General features: G+C 40.8%; 1 protein-coding gene across 2 annotated transcripts in view; it reads right to left on the bottom strand.

The window, feature by feature from the left end:
- NSMCE2 (NSE2 (MMS21) homolog, SMC5-SMC6 complex SUMO ligase) overlaps positions 1-18,760 on the bottom strand; it is a 209,958-nt gene that overhangs the window by 188,229 nt on the left and 2,969 nt on the right. For both annotated transcript variants that reach the window (XM_029923849.1, XM_029923848.1), the window contains one exon: positions 17,556-17,720. In XM_029923849.1, the coding sequence (XP_029779709.1) occupies positions 17,556-17,706 (151 nt within the window). In that variant the 5' untranslated portion in view covers positions 17,707-17,720. The remainder of the gene's footprint in view (positions 1-17,555; positions 17,721-18,760) is intronic.

The following is an 18,760-nucleotide window of genomic DNA, read 5'->3' as shown; positions in this document are numbered from 1 at the left end:
GAACACACACAAAATTTTAGTTGCAGAAGCACGGAAATGGTAGTGTGATTTTAAGTCTCTTATTCTTTCTCAGATTGGTTTATTTATCTCTGAAACTATGGGGATGCACAGCATGAACCCCCCAAAAGCAAAGATTTCACAATAACAGAAACAAGGACTCCAGAGGCAGAACTCATGGGTTTGAATTCCATACCTACCACTTAAGAACCTTTGATGATTTGGGGCAAGTTATCAAAACTTTCTAAGCCTTATTTTTATTAATCTTCTATTAAGAGAGATAAAAACAGCATCTTCTTCATACAAATTAAATGAGCTAATCGACAAAAAGCACTTAGCACAGAGCTAAGTGAGCATTAGGTGTTTTTATTAGAACTGCTTGCTAAGTAAGCCCTCTACTCAGAACTATTTTCAGAAAACAACACATATGTAACATTATCAGAACTGATGTGCAATTCGATCTAATAAACACACAGAATGCATGTACTTGGTGCAAGGCATCTCACCATTCACTATCGAATGATTCTCATTCTCGAACTTGAGTTGTTTTGTTTAAAATCCTGATTCTTGGGCTCTGTTTCCAAATGCTCTGATTTTGCGATTTTTCAGTAAGCTTCCCAGATGTTTCTAAGGCAGGCTGGTTGAGGACTGCAGTTTGAGAAACGTGTCTGTAGAATTTCAAAGAAGGAAGCTCTTCCTTCGAGTACCTACAATCTCCAAGCATTTTTTCCATTTCAGAACCCACTGTAGCTGTTAGTGTTGCACCTGTTGGCTGTGTAACAGGTATAGCTAACATGATCCTTCCATGAAGATTCCGTTTGCAATCACTTAAGTTCCAATATCTATGCTCTGATGAAATAATATAATTTAACTCTTTACCTGATACTTGAGATTTGCCAAATCCTCTAAACCCCACCAAACACGTGACTAATGAAAGTTCCTGATATAAGGGCTATTCCTGACCTCTAAATCCAGAAGATTCATTAACCCTAATTCATTAACCCTGACCTATAAACCTGACCGCGGCCTCATTCAGAGTCCCGCTCTCAGCCTTACGCTTCCAACAGTGCTGCCAGCACACACCACAGTATGTCCTCAGCACACATTTTCAAAAAGAGACTGCAAAGTGTCAAAATCCATATATATTTACCTCCTTAAGAACTTTAACAATAAAGACAATCAGAACAACAAAGCAACATTCAGGGATCAGGGGAGGGAGGCAGAATGCAGACTATGACAAAGGAATTCAACCCTCTTATGAATGTTTGACTTAACCTCACTGAAGGGTGAGGGGGAACCGACCTAGGTAACCTCACACAGTGTTCTGAGTGAAAACGGTAAGACTAAAGACAAAAAGACCTGTACCTAAGCACTGTAAGCTAGCTGATGAAGCTATTGGTCACCGAGGTACAGGTTAATAATTCTGAGACTGCTTTACTATCTAGGGTCAAAAGAGTAAAGTAAATGGCTGGTGGGTAGAGGAAGCCTCTATCAATATGGATATGCATAGACCAGAAATTTGAATTCCACCATTGACTTCTTTTCAATTTTCTCTCAATTTTCATATTCAATAAATCATCAAGTTTCACCAATTACTTCTCCTTTGTTTAAGAATCTGATGATGACTTCCCATCACCTGTGTCACCTTCCTAGTCCAATCTAATGCCAGGGGACTAACTGCAACAGCCTCCCAATTGGGTGGCCCACCTCTACACTCATTCCTAGGAAGCCATCCCCCATATCAAAGCCAGAGAATTAATGTAAAATATAAACTACATTATTCCTATTTTTAAAACTTTGTAACAGCTTCTCACTCCCCTAAAGTCCAAACTTCTTAAGTTGACCTATGAGAGTCTACCACTGGATTCTAACTCTTTCCTAATTCTCTTCTGGCTCTGTTCAGTACCCAATGGCCTGGTCTATTTTAGTCACTGATCTATCTCCAATACCTAGTATACAGGTAGTAGTAATCCTTTGATCCTTATATGAATGTTACCTCTGCAGTGATAGACTTTATTTTCTTTATCCATGTCTGGAGGCTAGCCCTGTGATGGGTTTGAATAATTGAATACATTGGAAGTGATACTCTGGAACTTCTTAGCCCAGGTTTTAACAGGTCTAGCAACTTCTGCTTTTTCCTCTTAAAAAAGCTACCATGCTGGGAAAAACCCAAACCACAGGGAGAAGCTATATGAAATAGAATCCTCAAACTCTGATCAGTAATTCTATCTGAATATACAGTCAACAGTCAGTATCAACTGCCAACCATGCAAGTGAGCCACCCTGCAAGGTTCAACACAGGTGAGGCTCCCCCCCAATGGCCGCCATCTTAACCGACATCCTATGGAGGGGAAGATCCTCCCAGTCCAGTTCAGTCAACCCACTGAATCATGAGACATTAAAAAAAAAGAAGAAAAGCTTGTGGTTTTAAAATATTAAGTTATAGGTAGTCTGTTTCACAGCAATATGAGGCATGTTGTCAACATGTGTTGAAATCTCATTCCTGGTACCAATTTCATCTATTGCTACTTAACGAATTACCCCCAATAAGCTCCAAATTTTGATGTGAGGAACACCATGAAAAGACAGTGATGGGAAGACGTGCTGGGGGCCACCACTGGGGAATAATCACTGAAGGACGTGATAAATACGCAACACCTGTAGTAAATACATGCGCACCCGTCCTGTAGTTTAAATTTCTTCGCCCCTCCAGATCTACATTTCTTAATGAAAAAGCGAAGTTAAGTCAGTCACTGGTTAAACTCTAACGGATGAAATCAAATTTCAGCAAAGATATTTTCTCCAGGTTCTTTTGAAAAACACTATTTCATTGGTACTCAACTGGGACCCACCAAAACCATTAAATACAGAACAAAAGTATGTTAAATCTCTGTCTGCATAGCAGTCACTTGCTCTCCTTGTGCTGTAGCTTTGTTAAGATGTGAGGAGCGGGCAATGTAAAGAATTTTGTTTATATTTTGACAGGTTCCCCCGCTGATGATATGGCCAAGAATGCTACAAATGAGGAGCAAAACCAGAATCCTTGCAGGGACTATGCAAATATTTGTTAAATATCTGAGTGAAAAGTAAATCACTGGAACATACGATCAGTTGACCAAAAACTAAAACAGGAAAAGGAAAGAAGCTCCTTCACAGTTGAGCATGTGGGATGCCTCGTAGCCCCTGCCTGGCCGGCTCTCACATGCTCTGGGTCTAACAGGTTTCTGGGTATGACAGGGATTTGGAATATGAAAGTGGCAGGAGGCTTTCCAGGAACAACCACCCTTCGTACCCCGCTTCCCGGTTAGTATCTAAGCACAGGTGCACCGTGCGCTCTGGACAGGATGAAATTAGAATCAAGCTGCTGCTCACAACCCTCCCCATTTCAGTATTATTCAGTTCCTCGGGATCCAGGTGCTCTAATAAGTTTAGCACTGAGAGAATGAAGAAAAGGCAGATAAAGGAAATTCTTTCAAACATAAAAAATTCCAAAACTACCAAAAAAAACTCTGGAATGCTCTATTTCAAGAGAACAGAGAACACCAACAAAAACCTGCATCTCCTCTGTAACACATTACATAACCTTTCTCTGTTAACTGGTTTAAATGTCTATTTCAGACTGTCCCACAGCAGCTCTGATCCTTTTTGCTTGAAATTAAATCCTGAACTAATTTTCAAAAACTAGAACACATTCTGCTTCTTAAACGATCATAAATGTCACTTCTTTTCCCATGAAGGAGATAATGCCCACCTTCCCCTCCCTCTGCCCCCCACACGCTTGGCCTTCTCTCCACACACGTTCTCGGTGCCATTCCTTACCCCAACTATAGGGTATACCCTTTAGATGGTTTTTCCACTACTTGTCTTCATGACCAAAGCAAGGTAGGAGGCAAACACTGTATAAGAAACATCCAAGCTGTCTCAAACTAGGAACACCCACAAAAAGAAGAAACTGTCCGTATTTTACACGCAAGGAAAAGGAAGGTCAAAGCCGGGAAGTAACTGGTTCGACGTGGCACAGCAGACAGCAGGTCCTGCACTTTACCTCAGGGCTATCTGTACAACACTGATTTTATACAACACTAATTCTGCACCAGGAGCTCTCAAGGATCCGGCTCTCTCACCTGCACAAGGTCCACAGAGTTATTAACAAAAACAAAATAATTGACCAATAAAATGTGAGCGCTGTGGGCGAAGCATAGTGGAGAGCACTTTATACACGTTATTTAGTTCTCGTGTCGGCCATAAATAAGGTAGGAGGGTGTACGGGAGTTGGGTGTGGGCACATCGTTAAATACTCATTAGAATCAGTGGCTCTTTTACAATATCATCCCCTTCTTACAAACGAAGAAACCAGAGCTTACCTAAAGTCACAGAGCTAATAACCGGCAGAGCGGAGCCTGGACTCAGGTTACTGGATTCCAGAACTGGTCCTTAAAGTCCTGAGTCACCCTGCCTCGCCAACCAAAGCACTGGGCTGCCCTAACTGGCCAAAGGGGAAGAAGAGAAGAACCCAGCACCAACCACAGCCTCCCTTTCGATGGAGTTCAGTGCTGAAGCTGAGGTGGTGGTACAAATATTACAAAGGCCCGAGTCAAACCTCCCTGAACCTATGCGGTGTTGGGAATCACTTCTAGGAGTCCCACAAATCTCTGTACACCTTGCAAGAAGAGGCACTAATAACTGCTCCAGACTATCTTTCCAAGGATGTCTGTAACACGAATAAAGCTTTAGAAAACTGAAAGCTTTAGAAACCTCCCGAGCAGAGGGATGTGCAAGAAAGACCCTGTCCAATAGTTGAGGATGGGTATTGGCCATTACAGAACTCTGGGCCCCCTGAGCTCAAGGGTCCTCAGCTGTGACCCAGACAGGCTGCAATATCAGCCTGGGCCCTTCCTTATCACCCCTGTGAGGACCTGGGGTGGCGGTCAGCAAGGTGAGCCTCAGGACACGTGAGATTCCCACTACTCAATGTGCAACAAGGAAGACCTTTGTCTCTGCGCCAGGAGACTCCTGTCTTCGGCCCGCATCCATGGAACTGCGGCAGGCGACCCTGTTAGCTCACAAGGGGGGTAAAACCTCAGACGTGGCACAGATCTTCACACCAGGCTCTTCACACCTCTTCTCGCCTTTGCTCCCCTCAGAAATACCCTTTCCCACGCGGTGAGAAACACTTACTCATCTTTAAATGGACTAACTCCATAGCACCCCCCCACTGTTTCCAGAAACGGTGTTTCTTCCACAGCACCTTGAAAGCTTTCTTCCACTAGCTTAGCTGTGAGCTGTGCCAGTTAATCAACTCATTGTCTTCCAGCTCAAAATCCACTTTTTAATAGTACTCTGTGATAATGGATGAAACCGCTAGAAGCATTGCTCCTTACAGTGAGCATGTTAAACTTCCCCAGGAGACGGTGCGGGAAGGACACCGCAAGAGGGAGGCCTCCAGCAAACATTATGCTTGACTGGATGCTTCAGCCCTAAGATCAGGAGCAAGATAAGGATGTTCTTGCCACTGCTATTTAACATACTGTAGGTTCTAGCCAGAGAAATTAGGCAAGAAGAATAAATAAAAGGCAAAAGAATTGGAAAGAAAACTATGTCTATCTGCAGATGACATGATCTTGTATATAGAAAATCCTAAGGAATACACTAAAAAAAATTTTTAGAACTATTAAATGAGTTCAGCAAGGCTGCAAGATAGAAGATCAACATATAAAAATCAAGTGTATTTAATTGCAATAAACACTATGAAAATAATTAGGAAAATTAAATTTATAATAGCATCCCAAAAAAGTGAACCGATTTGAAATAAATTAACAAAAGAAGTGTAAAATGAATACTGTGAAAACACTGTTGAAAGAAATTAAAGATCTAAATAAATGTAAAAAAATTCCTATGGCCATGTATCAAAAGACTTAATATGTTTAAGATGGTAATCACTCCTCAAATTGATCTGCAATTCTACGCCACCCTATCTGAATCCCAGCTGGCTTCTTTGGAGATAAAAACTGATACGCTGATCCTAAAATTCCAACAGAGATACAAGAGACCCCAAATATTCCAAACAATCTTTAAAAAGAAAAACAAAATTTGAGGACTATCCGTTCTGATTTCCAAACTTCCTACAAAGCAACAGCTAAGACAGTGCGGTACTGGCAAAAAGATATGCTAACAGAATTCCATCAATGGAACAGAACTGAGAATCCAAAAATAAACTCTTGTGTGTCTATGCTCTGTTGATGTGCAGCAACGTAACAAGATCATTCAGCAGGGGAAAAAATGGTGCTGGGATAACTGGATAGCTACATGCAAACGAATGAAACTGGACTCTTAATTCAAACTACAGATGAACTCAAAATGGATTGAACTGTAAGGGCTAAAACTACAAAACTCTTAGAAAATAGGGATAAATTTGCAAGGCTGTAAATTGAGAAATAAGTCCTTGGGTTTGATACCAAAAGCACAGTAACAAGAAAAAGCAGATCACTGGATGTCATCAAAATTTAAAACTTGTATGCTTCGAAGAACACTATCATGAAAATCCAAAGACCCAAAGAATGGGGGAAAATTTTTGCAAATCACCCTCCTGTTAATAAACTCATATCTAGAATATATGAAGAACACTTACAACTCAAAAATATAAACAGAAATAACTCAATTTGAAAATGGGCACCAGACCTGAGTAGACAGTTCCCCAAAGAAGATACACAAGTGGCCAGTATGTTCATGAAAAGATGCTTCACGTCATTAATCATCAGGGAAATGCAAATCAGACCCACAAGGAGATACCAACTTACACAAAAATGTTCACAGCAGCATTTCTTAAATATCCAGATAGTTATTAATAACAGTAACCCAATGTTCATCAACTGATGAACTCACAGGTAAAATGTGGTACAGCCATACGGTAGAATGTTACTTGGTCATAAAAAGGAACGAAGTGTTGGTGCGTGCTATAACATGGATGAACCTTGAAAACATCATGTTAAGTAACTGAAGTCAGTCACAAAGGCCACACGTTATGCGGTTACATTTACATTCAATGTCCAGAATGGGCAAATCTATGGAGGAAGAAAGTAGATTAGTGGCTCCTTGAGCTGAGGACAATGGGGAGAGAGGCAATAGCGAAAGGGCACAGGATTTCTTTTTTGGAGGTAATGAAAATGTTCTACAAATTGAGTTAATAAAAGATCTGCGAATATATTAGACACAACTCGGTTAGACATTTTAAATGCTTAAATTACAGAGTATGTGAATTATATCTCAACAACGCTGTTATTTTTAAAAAGTCACCAAGCAAGAGAATAAAAGGGCTAGTGGAGATCAGAAGAGTGACTGCCTGGGAGGGATTAAAAAGAAAACTAGGTTAGCATGAGTAAACTGCCACGAAGGTGAATTAAGGTGATAAGCCTGAAGTTGCTGAACAAATTTCATTACAGCTAAACTGCGTCCCATAATGGGGGATTCTTTATTCATGACACCAAACCTAATACCTATGGATACAAAGGCAATTAGGACTGGCAGGGGACACGACGACATACACAAGAATGAGTGCACACTCGTGCACACACACACAGAGCAGAAGCGGTCTTGGATTTGAGTACCATACAGTCAAACGAAACTTTGTGCCTTCAGACACATCACTAACTCCTCGGAGCTTCGCCTCTCTCATCTATCAAATGTCTCCCTCGTTTTCGTGGGATTGTTAAGAAAACATCTATAGCAAGATCTCGAAATTTGTTAAGGGTATCTTCTGACCTTTATATTTCTAGCATAGTGTTTGTCACTTAGGCACTCAGTAAATAATTTCAACTAACTTTAAAAAACATAAATGGCTTTTGGAAAGGAAAAAATTAAAATATAATTAAGTACATCCACTTCAATATGGATATGCACGACTTGAAAACCTTCAAAAGAAAGATTTTCCACACCATACAGATAGAGAAGCTTGATATGGATGCTCTTAAAGCTCACATTATGCTCTTCTATGTGAAATTAGGAATTATTTTCTACCAGTAATTTAATGAATTTGACAGGGAAAAACGTTATTTGCAAGAACATTTCTACTAATCTCTACACAATCCTGAATTTCAGTTATCACTTTGTGTTTTGATTGTGTAACCTTATATACATATAAGGTGAAGAGTGGGTTTAAGTTCCGCAGACATTTGTAATTTGTAATATGTAACATTTAATTTACATATATGCATATATATGTATGAAAAGAGACTATCACAGAAAAACTTTGATCTAGACCAGGGGTCAGTAAAGCATAGCCTTTATAGATTGTGGCAGAACTCAGTAGCTGCAACGCATACAGAAGCCAAAACTCGGTTGGGAAACAGGATATTATTTGACTTTTTCTTTTCTTTTTAAATTATTTTTTTAACATTTATTCATTTCTGAGAGAGAGACAGAGTACGAGTGGGGGAGGGGCAGAGAGAGAAGGAGACACAGAATCTGGAAACAGGCTCCAGGCTCTGAGCTGTCAGCACAGAGCCCAACGCAGGGCTCGAACCCACAAGCAGTGAGATCATGACCTGAGTCAAAGTCGGACGCTTACCAACTGAGCCACCCAGGCACCCCTAAGCTGACTTTTTCAAACTCCTGTATCTAGTGATAGGAATATAGATTTTTATAATTAAATGCCAAGAAGGACTCTATTGTTTTGATGGATGAATGCAGGACCAACTCACAGGAAACTCGGTTTGATCTAGGTGGGAGAAGAGTATCTGTAGAAAAAAGAGAATACTTAAGCTTGGCCTTGAAAGATGAATGGTTGCCCTTCAAGCAGTAAGTAGGGAGAGGCGGAATTCTAGGGAGAGGAAGTCATGTGCGCGCAGGCAAGGAGCCTGACCGAGCCCCTGCCGGCAGAACTAAATCCGGTCTCTCGGACAGGGCGTGAAGAGGGCGTAGCCGGTGACCTCATGAACATTCTTGTATACTCTGCTCTATGGTTTAAAATGGGCATAGAAATTAATAGCTACTATTTGCAGAGAGTAAATGCCAGCGAGACATGATCAAACAAGGAAGATCTACAGAGACAATTCATGGTAAATGGAGATTTATAAATATAGTCCTAGGGAAAACTTTTTTTTTTTTTGGTAGGCTCAGCAAGGGAACCTTTTAAGTCAATAATGAGATTTAACATAGAGTGGACTCTCCAAACTGTTGTTAGGAGAAGCCCTCCTCTTCAGGTACAATGGTGACAGGGCCCAGCAGAAGGGCTGTGTCCGTAACAAGCATGCGCATAAGCAATACTTGAGCTATACGTCAAAGCTCGCCGCAAGTGAGAAGGGGCAAGTCACACAAGGACACCAGACTGAGGATATACAAAGAGTAAATCATTAAAATGTGTATTTCCCATCTGAAGTTGGTTATTGTGAGAAAGTCAGTCTTAATGGTACCCAGTCCCTGGTCAACCTCTGTACTCCTCTGTTAAGTGATTATGCTAGGTACCTAGCCTACAGCACTGTTGTTAGATTAAATGTATGGATACCTATAAGGCATTTAGAGCATGGCAGACGCACAAAAAGCGCTGTCTTCACGGTTATTAAACTGCCCAGTATGTACAGTCTGAAAAGACTTGTAACTACTGGATATAAAATCAGGCTGCTGGGTCATAATGTAAAAAGTCATGAACGGGACAGAGAGATAGAACAAATCATTTACTACTATGAAGTTCTCCTTTATACATTAATGTTTGTCTTATCTGCTAACTCAATTATTAGCTTCTTGAGGGCATGGGCCAATAAATAATTGGTGACCAATCAACATAAAGTGCTAACAATTATCTAGGAAGAGTGAAAACTACGCTCAACTCAATGCTCTAATCAGTACTATACAGTAAAGGGAGAAAATTACTTCTCCTGAGCACTGCCCCAAAGAAAAGGAAATCGACATCTTCGTCTTAAAGTGAAAGCCACCACTGCTGCCACCACCAGTTCAGAGACAGAAACTTCGAATTTTACAAATATTCTCTCTCTCCTCTATCTACTGAATACTGCCTATAACTTCTTAGTGGGTGTAACATTTCCACTAACATTTCTTTCTACTTTCGTTTTCGGCTACCTTCTTCTGGACCTGACGCTACAACACCAGTGATTAAATACTAAATCAAAGGGATAAAAGATGGCTTCCATGGACTTTTTCAATAAATTTAGGAAATATAATGAAACAGTGATGAAATCTTTCTTAATCAACCATCACTATGGCGAACGGTGCTAGAAGGGGAAAGGGCAGGTTCAAAGGTAAATAAACTTCCTCTCAAAGTTCATCTAGATATAACTCAGCAAGGCCTTCAAAGAAATTCTTGCAAGGAACACTTCCCTTTTAACTCAAAAACCAACCAAAAAGCAGGTGTGTGCGGAGGTAGCCCCAAGTGCCCTAGGACCTCCCCAAACTAAGTTTTAACTCCCATCCTGGGAGAGAAAGCCCATTTTTGCAGCACCCAGGGACAAGCAAATTAGCATTTCCAAGGTCAAGTGCTGACAGGCCTAATTGTTTACAGCAACTAGAGCATTCCTGCTGCAGAAGTTAAGAGGCTGGACCTTTCTGGGTTGCCCAATACCGTAAGAAATTAATTTACCAAATTCGCTACAAAACATCAAAGTACTGTAGGTGTGGAGTCAAATCAGTATATGACATTTCCGACAGAATCAAATAGTAATAAGATCCCCAGAAGTAAGTACTTTTAAGCTGGCTAAGCAATTTGCGGAAAAACTTAAAATGCCAATCCCATCAGTGGTAGAGAAGTAAGAAGGACACACACACACACCAGTAGACAGTACGGTCTCATCTTACCAACTGGCTTGATTTGAATAGTCACCAAAACAGCTAAAAAGCTGCAAAACTGGTTGATGTAACTACCCGTACACATTCTTGCCATCCTCTGAGAATCAGTGAGAAATGAAATTTCTTATGTAACTGCTGCTGTCTATCATCGCAGCATATGAAGTGTGGCTGGTCCGGATGGAGACGGATAAAGGATTTTGAACCTAAGGGCGCCTGAGTGGCTCAATCAGTTGAGTGTCTGACTTTGGCTCAGGTCAGGACCTCACGGTTCGCGGGTTCAAGCCCCGCATTGGGCTCTGTACTGACCACTAGCTCGGAGCCTGGAGCCTGCTTTGGATTCTGTGTCTCTTTCCCTCTCTGCCCCTCTCCTGTTTATGCTCTGTCTCTCAAAAACAAATGAAAAATGTTAACAAAAAAAAATTATTTAAAGGATTTTGAACTTGGTACCAAAAGAATGTAAAAATAACTCGATATTTGTATTAATTACGTGTTGAAATAACATTATATATATGGGATTAAATAATACTACTAGAATTAATTTCTCCTCTTTCTTACCTTTTATAATGAGGATAATAGAAAAATTTAAATTGCACGTGTGGTTCACACTGTATTTTTATTAGACAGTGCTGCAATACACAGATCATGCCTTACACTGACATAAAACAACAACAATCTTAGTTTCAGAGTGCAGAGGAGAAATAAGCCCGAAAGATGCCAATCTTCTCTAAAAATAATCAAATCGGTTTCAACTGTTAATCACCAACCTAAAAAAAGCACCTTTCTGCTTACCCCCCCAGACAAAATTTTATTTTCTAAAAAGGAAACTGATGTTTCAAAATCGATCCTAAAGTCTGTTCTTCTTCTGTCTCAAGTTGTCATCTTTGCCTAACATTAAACTAGGCTTCATTCTTTCCAATGATCAAAGATACCATGATAAAGTGCTAGTCTAATTCTTAAATCTGATCAAGTGATTCCAACTCCGGTTTTTCTGTATTAGTCATTTTCATACCCTATTAGGTCACCGAAACCTAACTCATGCCTTTGCTCCAAAGGTAGTTAACTAAGTAGAATTAACGGAAAGATTATTAAGAGTCTAGAAGAACCCAGGCAGTATTCAGATACTACACATATTCTGTTTCAAAAACTAAAATATGACTCATTTACTATTTCAGAAAGTGACATCCCACTGTGAACAGGAGAGCTTAGCAAACAAACCGCACAGAAGCGTTGATTCACACACCTTCCACCATGCAGAGAAGCCACGCAAACCTTCGGGTTGCTACAGTCCGTGGAAGAAAGGAAATCTGGAGGTGTTGGGACGGTCGGAAATGTATGGGGTGAGAATATACAGCAGCAAGAAGCGAGGAGGGGCAAACTGCCCAACCTTCCTCTCCCGGGCTCTAGAAAAGGAAACTACTCAACTTTCTGACCGAGGAAGCCAACTGGGAAAGGAAAGCACATTTTACACTTTTTAACCTCCTGAAACTGTCTCAAACACGATTAACCCTCTAGCAGAAGGACAAAATGACATATTTTTGTGAATAGAACATGTAAATCTCTTTAGAGTGGTTTTTAAATGAAATCAACAATAAAAATCAAGATCAGATAATAATAAATAACAAAGAATAACAAATAAAGCTTCAGTGTCTATTTCTGTCTGGCAACAGGGTCAACATCTATTACTGGCAAATGAAAATGAATAGCCTGCATGACTGAAAATGAAGGTGGTGAAAATGTGAGGTATTCCTCATCCCTGGAAGAGTGCATCTTAAAATGTAACCCTAATGGCCTTATAGTTTCTCTGGTCGGATATGGTCAACATATGTTTGTTTTCTTAGATACATGGAATAACTCAAGGCTCTAAGCTACAAAATTCCAACTATTCAGTGACTGTACCTTTTGCACAATCTTGAACTCTGCAATCAACAAACGGTGAGGAAGGCCAAAGGCTACCTCATAAGAAGTATTCTGGTGCCACCCAGTGGTCGATGTTTCCTGCCAACTAGGAAATGATTAGACCCTGGTTCTCAAAGGACGGGCCAAGGACCAGCAGCCTCCACATTGCCCAGGAACTTACTAGAAATGCAAATTCTTGGGCTCACCCAGACCTACTGAAACTCTGCTGATGGGGCCCCGCAATCTGCGTTTCAACAAGCCCTCTAAGTGGTTCTGATGCACCCTCGGGACTAATTAGCTCTTACACAAAGATTAAAAAATCTTAGGTTTTTAAGGCAAAGCCTTAAAAAATTAGGTTTACAAATTAAATTGCACAATTTCTAATTTTTGAAAACAACTTAATTTTCTACACAGTGGATTCAAATATCTGTATCTGGAGAATAGTTTTCAAAGACACTTATTAAGTAACTCATACACATTCCACACCTGACCATCGTCACATTAAGTCCCAACCTCTGAAGATGTCCGATGAGCACCCTTAGGTCTCTGCCCCAAGGAGACCAGGTCCAAAGGGAAGATCAGACACATTAACAGAGCAAAATACAATATAAATACCAAAAAAACCCCAAACAAACTGTGAACCAAAGAAAAACCATTAACTGGTTTCAGGATACTGGGATGTGGCATGTTATTACTGCATCATAAGTGGGGGCGGGGCTCACCTGGGAACACATGAAAAGCCAAGCAGGCAGAATACTGATTTTTAAATAAGAGTCAGCTGCTCTAATGATGATGCATGCCACAGAAAAGTCCATTGTATACATCTGCTTTGTGCAATTATGTTATAAAGTAGTCAGGAGCAAAGCAGATCTGATTAAGCCTTGCTAAATTGTTTATTTTCTATGTAGATCTTAGAGAACTTGTTTATCTGATTTCTAATAGAGCAACTTAAAACACCTAGGATTCAGGAAGAGCAGTCCAAATATTTATTTACAAGTCTGTATTTCTTTAAATTCAGCTTTATATCATGCTCTTCTTTGGGGAAAAAACCTGAAATTTAATATCTATTTACACAAAATAAAAGAATTCTATATTTGAAGTTAAAAAAAAAAAGAAAGTGGATCAAGAGACCAGTCTGACTACGGATCCATGCAGTCACAATTAAGTGCCATCCCTTACTCTGTGGGTAACTGCAAACCTACCACTGAGGGGGGAAAAATCAACTCTGAAAAGCAAGTCTTGCAAACCCAAGCCTCTAACATGACAAGTAACATCACAGACGTTAATACAGGCGGCGTAAGTACAGAAAGGAACTGCAGAGACTTGCTCGACGGATTAGTTTTGATTTTGCACTTTTAAGATATTAATTTAGATATGTACAGAGACCAAGTATTTAACTCTCACATTTTAAGAGTAACTGCCGGTAACAGGATGAGTTTCTGACAAAACTCTTCTTTCCTTCTTTTCAAAGCCTTCCTCTCCTGACAAAAAGGAATAGAGAGGACCCAACCTGAGGCACATTAATGTTTTAGAACGGCCAGTCCTAGGGGCACCCGAGTGGCACAGTTCGTTCAGTGTCTGACTCTTGACATCGGCTCAGATCCTGATCTCATGGTTCCCGGGATCGAGCCCAGCGTCTGGATCTGGCTGGACAGGGACAGCACGGAGCCTGCCTAGGATTCTCTCCTCTCCCTGCCCCTCCCCCCAATCGTGTGCAAGCCTGAGTGCACGTGCACGTACTCTCATTCTCTCAAAATAAATAAACTTTAAAAAAAAAAAAGACAGGACCATTCTTCAATTTTATTTAACTAAAAGGGCTCATGAAAATTTAACTGCTCAAAGATGGTATTAACAACCCTTCTGATAAATTCAGTCAGCACTTCTGCCTAAGAAAGCAGAAGAGTACGTAATAAATTTAAAAATCCAAAAAATAAGCCCCAGCTACCTGAAAAATCTCCTAATGTAAGAAATTTCATTTCCCAACTAAGTAAGAATGTATTCCCAGGGGCGTGTGGGTGGTTCAGCGGGTTAAGCATCGACTCTTGGCTTCAGCTCAGGTCATGGTCTCACGGTTTCATGCGTTTGAGCCCCACGTTGGGCTCTGTGCTGACAGTGAAGTAGGCTTGGGATTCTCTCTCTCCTTCTCTGTGCCTCCCCAATTTGCACTGTCTCTGACTCTCTCAAAATAAATAAACTTTAAAATTTTTCTTAAGGGGTGCCTGGGTGGCTCAGTCAAGCAGCCGACTTTGGCTCAGGTCATGATCTCATGGTTCGTAGGTTCAAGCCCCACATCAGGCTGACAGCTCAGAGCCCGGAGCCTGCTTCAGATTCTGTGTCTCCCTCTGTCTCTGCCCCTTCCCCACTCACGCTCTGTTTCTCTCTGTCTCAATAATAAATGAAAACATAAAAAAAACTTTTTAAAATGTTTTTAATTAAAAAAAAAAAAAGAAAGCATTCCCAGAATAACCAACACATGTAGAGAAAAAAGCAGTGGACATGGTGACAGTAAAAGTCTAATTGCCTAGACACCGCCTACTGTAACATAGCACAGGGAAAGGTGATCATTTCAGATGAGCTAGAAGCTGAACTGGGCCCACCACCTGCTACAGGATAATGCAACCAACAGGAAACAAAACAATACACATCAGCCCCCTCTGCGTTCTTGGGAATGAGAATCCCCTTCACCAAAAATTGAATAATACAGCAACAAGAGAACTGCAGAACAGAGTGAGAAAATGATACCTAAGTGATCACTACCATCTCTTTTAATAAAGCTTATTCTAATTTGTGATGAAACGGGGCAATCCAGAAGGGAAACAGAAAAGGTGCTAGTCTCAGAGGCGAAGAAAGGGAGTCCTCCTGTTACTAAGATAACGGATGGACTTCCCCACATGCTCTTCTGCCCTTTACTTTGTTCCCATCTAGTCACTGCTGTCCAACAACATCGTCAACTGGCTTACGCTCCAGCTCTTCTCTCTTAGGGCTGGAGATTTTATAAGACTTTTATCCAAGTTAGACTTCAAATCAGGGTTAAGAACTTTAGAGTCTACTAAATATTATGGGTGATTTCTGCTGTTGGCCCTGAATGAACTGGAATGGAATTGGACCCCTGCAAGTGAACAACTAGAGCGTGGGACGGAACATAAACGACAGGTGCTTGCAGACAGCGGGGACACCAGGCAAGCAGAGCTGTGGGTCCCGCAGAAAAAGGAGAAACAAGTTAGGTAAGTCACGCAGCTGCCACCGCCCTGCACGAGGGAGGTAGAATCCAAGCAGAGAATGCAAATCTTGAAGGACGAAGGAGACCGGACCTCCGGGAGGCTCAGACAACAGCACTGGGAGGGAGCTTTGCAGAGAAAGTGCTCAAGGAATCTGCAGAGATCCCAGCAGTCCTAACCTCTGAGGGAAAAGGGCTGGGAGCTGTTGAGTGGACAATTCCCAGAATTCACACAGGACCGGAAGAGCTTCAAATGGCATCGGGCAGAGTTGTGCTCTCTCACTGAGCCCTCTGGGCAGTCAACAGAGACTCAGGAAGGCCTAGCTTTGTAACAAGGCTGAACTGGCCCTAAGACAAGTCTACATCAACTTGACCTGCACTGACAAAGTTTAACTAACCTGGAAAGGATCAGCGTGATCCACAAACTACTTTGATGCCTGCCAAAGCAAATGCCATAATTCATTACTGGAAGACAACAAAATCTACACACTCAGCAACATAATGCACACAATGTCCATGTGGAGCAGCAGCAACAGACCGAGATGACAGAATTAGCAGACAAGGATATTAAATCGGCGACTATGAAAGTGTTCAGTATACCCAAGAATTTAGAGAAAAGCATCAACATAATGATGAGAAATAGAAGACAGACCTAAGATTTCCATTTAATTTTGTTTTATGTCTAGAGCTGAAACGGTATCTGAAATTTAAAATCCATTGCACAGAATTAACAACAGCACAGACACCGCAGAAGACAAGACCAGTGAACTTGAAGACATCGCAACAGACACTTCGGGCTGAAGTCAGACAGAAAAAAGACCCCCCAAAAATCAACTAGCCTCAGTGACTGACGGGACTTTATCAAGCTGTCCAATATACATGTACTTAAAGTTCCAGAAGGAGAAGGGAGGGGAGGGACACAAAAACTATTTGAAGAGATAGTGGCAAAATTTTTTCTAAATTTGATCAAAACTATAAGCCCATGAACCCATAAAGCTCAAAGACCACTGGACAGAATAAACAAAGAAACTCATGCAAAGGCACAACACAATCAAATCGCTGAAAACCAGCAATATTGAAAACAAATAAAAATACTGCTGCTCCCCTACTCTGTATATAAAATAAAAACAACCCTAATCCAAAGAAAACAACTACCATCTTTCGAAATCTTCTGATTGAAAAAGTCTGATAAAATTCATCAAAGCTGAACTTTCCTATTTTGGTAGAGGCCTTCCTTCCTTTGCCGGGACCCCTAGCATACGCTTAGTCGATCAAGCATGAAGACTTAAAATCCTGCAAAATAATTTTACTGTAACGCATCTGCCTACTTTACAGTTCACAAATGGCACGTACTTCAGACGATGCTCCAAGAGGTCAGGAACCTTCCTGTTTTAACCTGTAAATTTCTAGTGCAGTTTCTACTGGCACAGAACTATTTGAAGACCCACGAATAAGTCAATCTCATTTCACCCTTAGTCCTTCGTTATGGGTTACACAGAACACAAGGAGAAAACAGATGCCCAGAGGGATTAAATGATTGGCCCAAGAACACTCAAAGGTTGAGCAGTCTCTCCTATCCCCAGAGAAATGTCTCCCCAGAGGGTTAGCTCAAAGTTAACACAAAAGAAGTTAAGTTTTAATTGTTATTTACTCTGAGTTTCCACAAGATCCAAGGCAACGCTAGAAGCCGTGTCCATTCCAGAGCTGATACAGGACTGGAAGTTCTTCAAAGAGGAGAGAGCAGATTCTATACCACTGAAGGATATAAAACCAGTTGAACCTGAACTGGAACGTCCGGGCATCTCGAAATTATTACCTACGATTTCAAACACAATAAAATAAGATTTAGGAGTCAGAATAATAACCGCATAGGAAAAGAAAAATACTGTAAACATCCATATGAATGTATCTAATATCCTACAAGTGCCACACTGTATGTCCATTCTCCATCCCTGGAGGGGACACCAAAGCATTGCTGGCATCTGGGCCACCAAACACAGATGCGCTCAATAAGTGGGAAGGCTGTCATTTTTCAAAGGAGGGAGGATAACGTCTTCCAAAAACATTCCTTGGTTCTCTGAAGAATTCAACAACAGCATAGCTCTTAGAAACCTAATACATACAGGGGTTAGAAAAAGTAGACTCTTCATCTCCTGCATTTTTCTAAAAACTGGTAATAGTAGTTATAAAATAGCCTAAGAACTTGAAAATCTTTAGTCGTTAACTTATCTGACATATTTGCATACTGAACTCTGAAAACTGGAAATATATTAAATATAAATTTTAAAAATAGGTGTATATATACTGTATGCATTTCTGACAGTCTTCTGATTCTAACAGATTTATGGACTTAGTAAGATCCCAGACTCTGTCAGTAAATGCAGAATTTCTCTACATAATAGAGCAAAATACGGAGGCCATATGGAGTAGAGGTCAAAGATGCAGCTTCTAGAAAGAGACTATCTGAGTTGTAAGCCAGATTTTGCCATGTGAGTGACTAAATGACTTCAGGTGAATTACTCAACCTCTCAGTGTTTCATTTTTCCCCCTCCTAAAATAGGAATCACCCAGGCCTACCTCAAAGATCACTATGAGAACTGAGTTAAGGTGTATAATAAAACACTGAAATCAATGCCCAGCATATAATCTTTAAAAGTAAAAGCAGGCATTACCCACCAACTTCATCATTGTAACACTGTAAGCAACAGGACAGAGTCGTGCTTACAAGGATGGACAATGGACAGAGATGCCTGAAAATTCTGTCCCATCCGTGACACTTAAAACCTCACAACCCTGGCTAAGTTGCTGAGCTTCTCTATCTTCAGTCTGAAAGAAATGATTGCTCTCACAGCATTA

This window comes from Suricata suricatta, chromosome 15, assembly GCF_006229205.1.
Source record: "Suricata suricatta isolate VVHF042 chromosome 15, meerkat_22Aug2017_6uvM2_HiC, whole genome shotgun sequence".
Taxonomy (NCBI): Eukaryota; Metazoa; Chordata; class Mammalia; order Carnivora; family Herpestidae; genus Suricata; species Suricata suricatta.
Note: the sequence above shows the minus strand (reverse complement) of the source record. Positions and strands in the feature narration are given on the sequence as shown.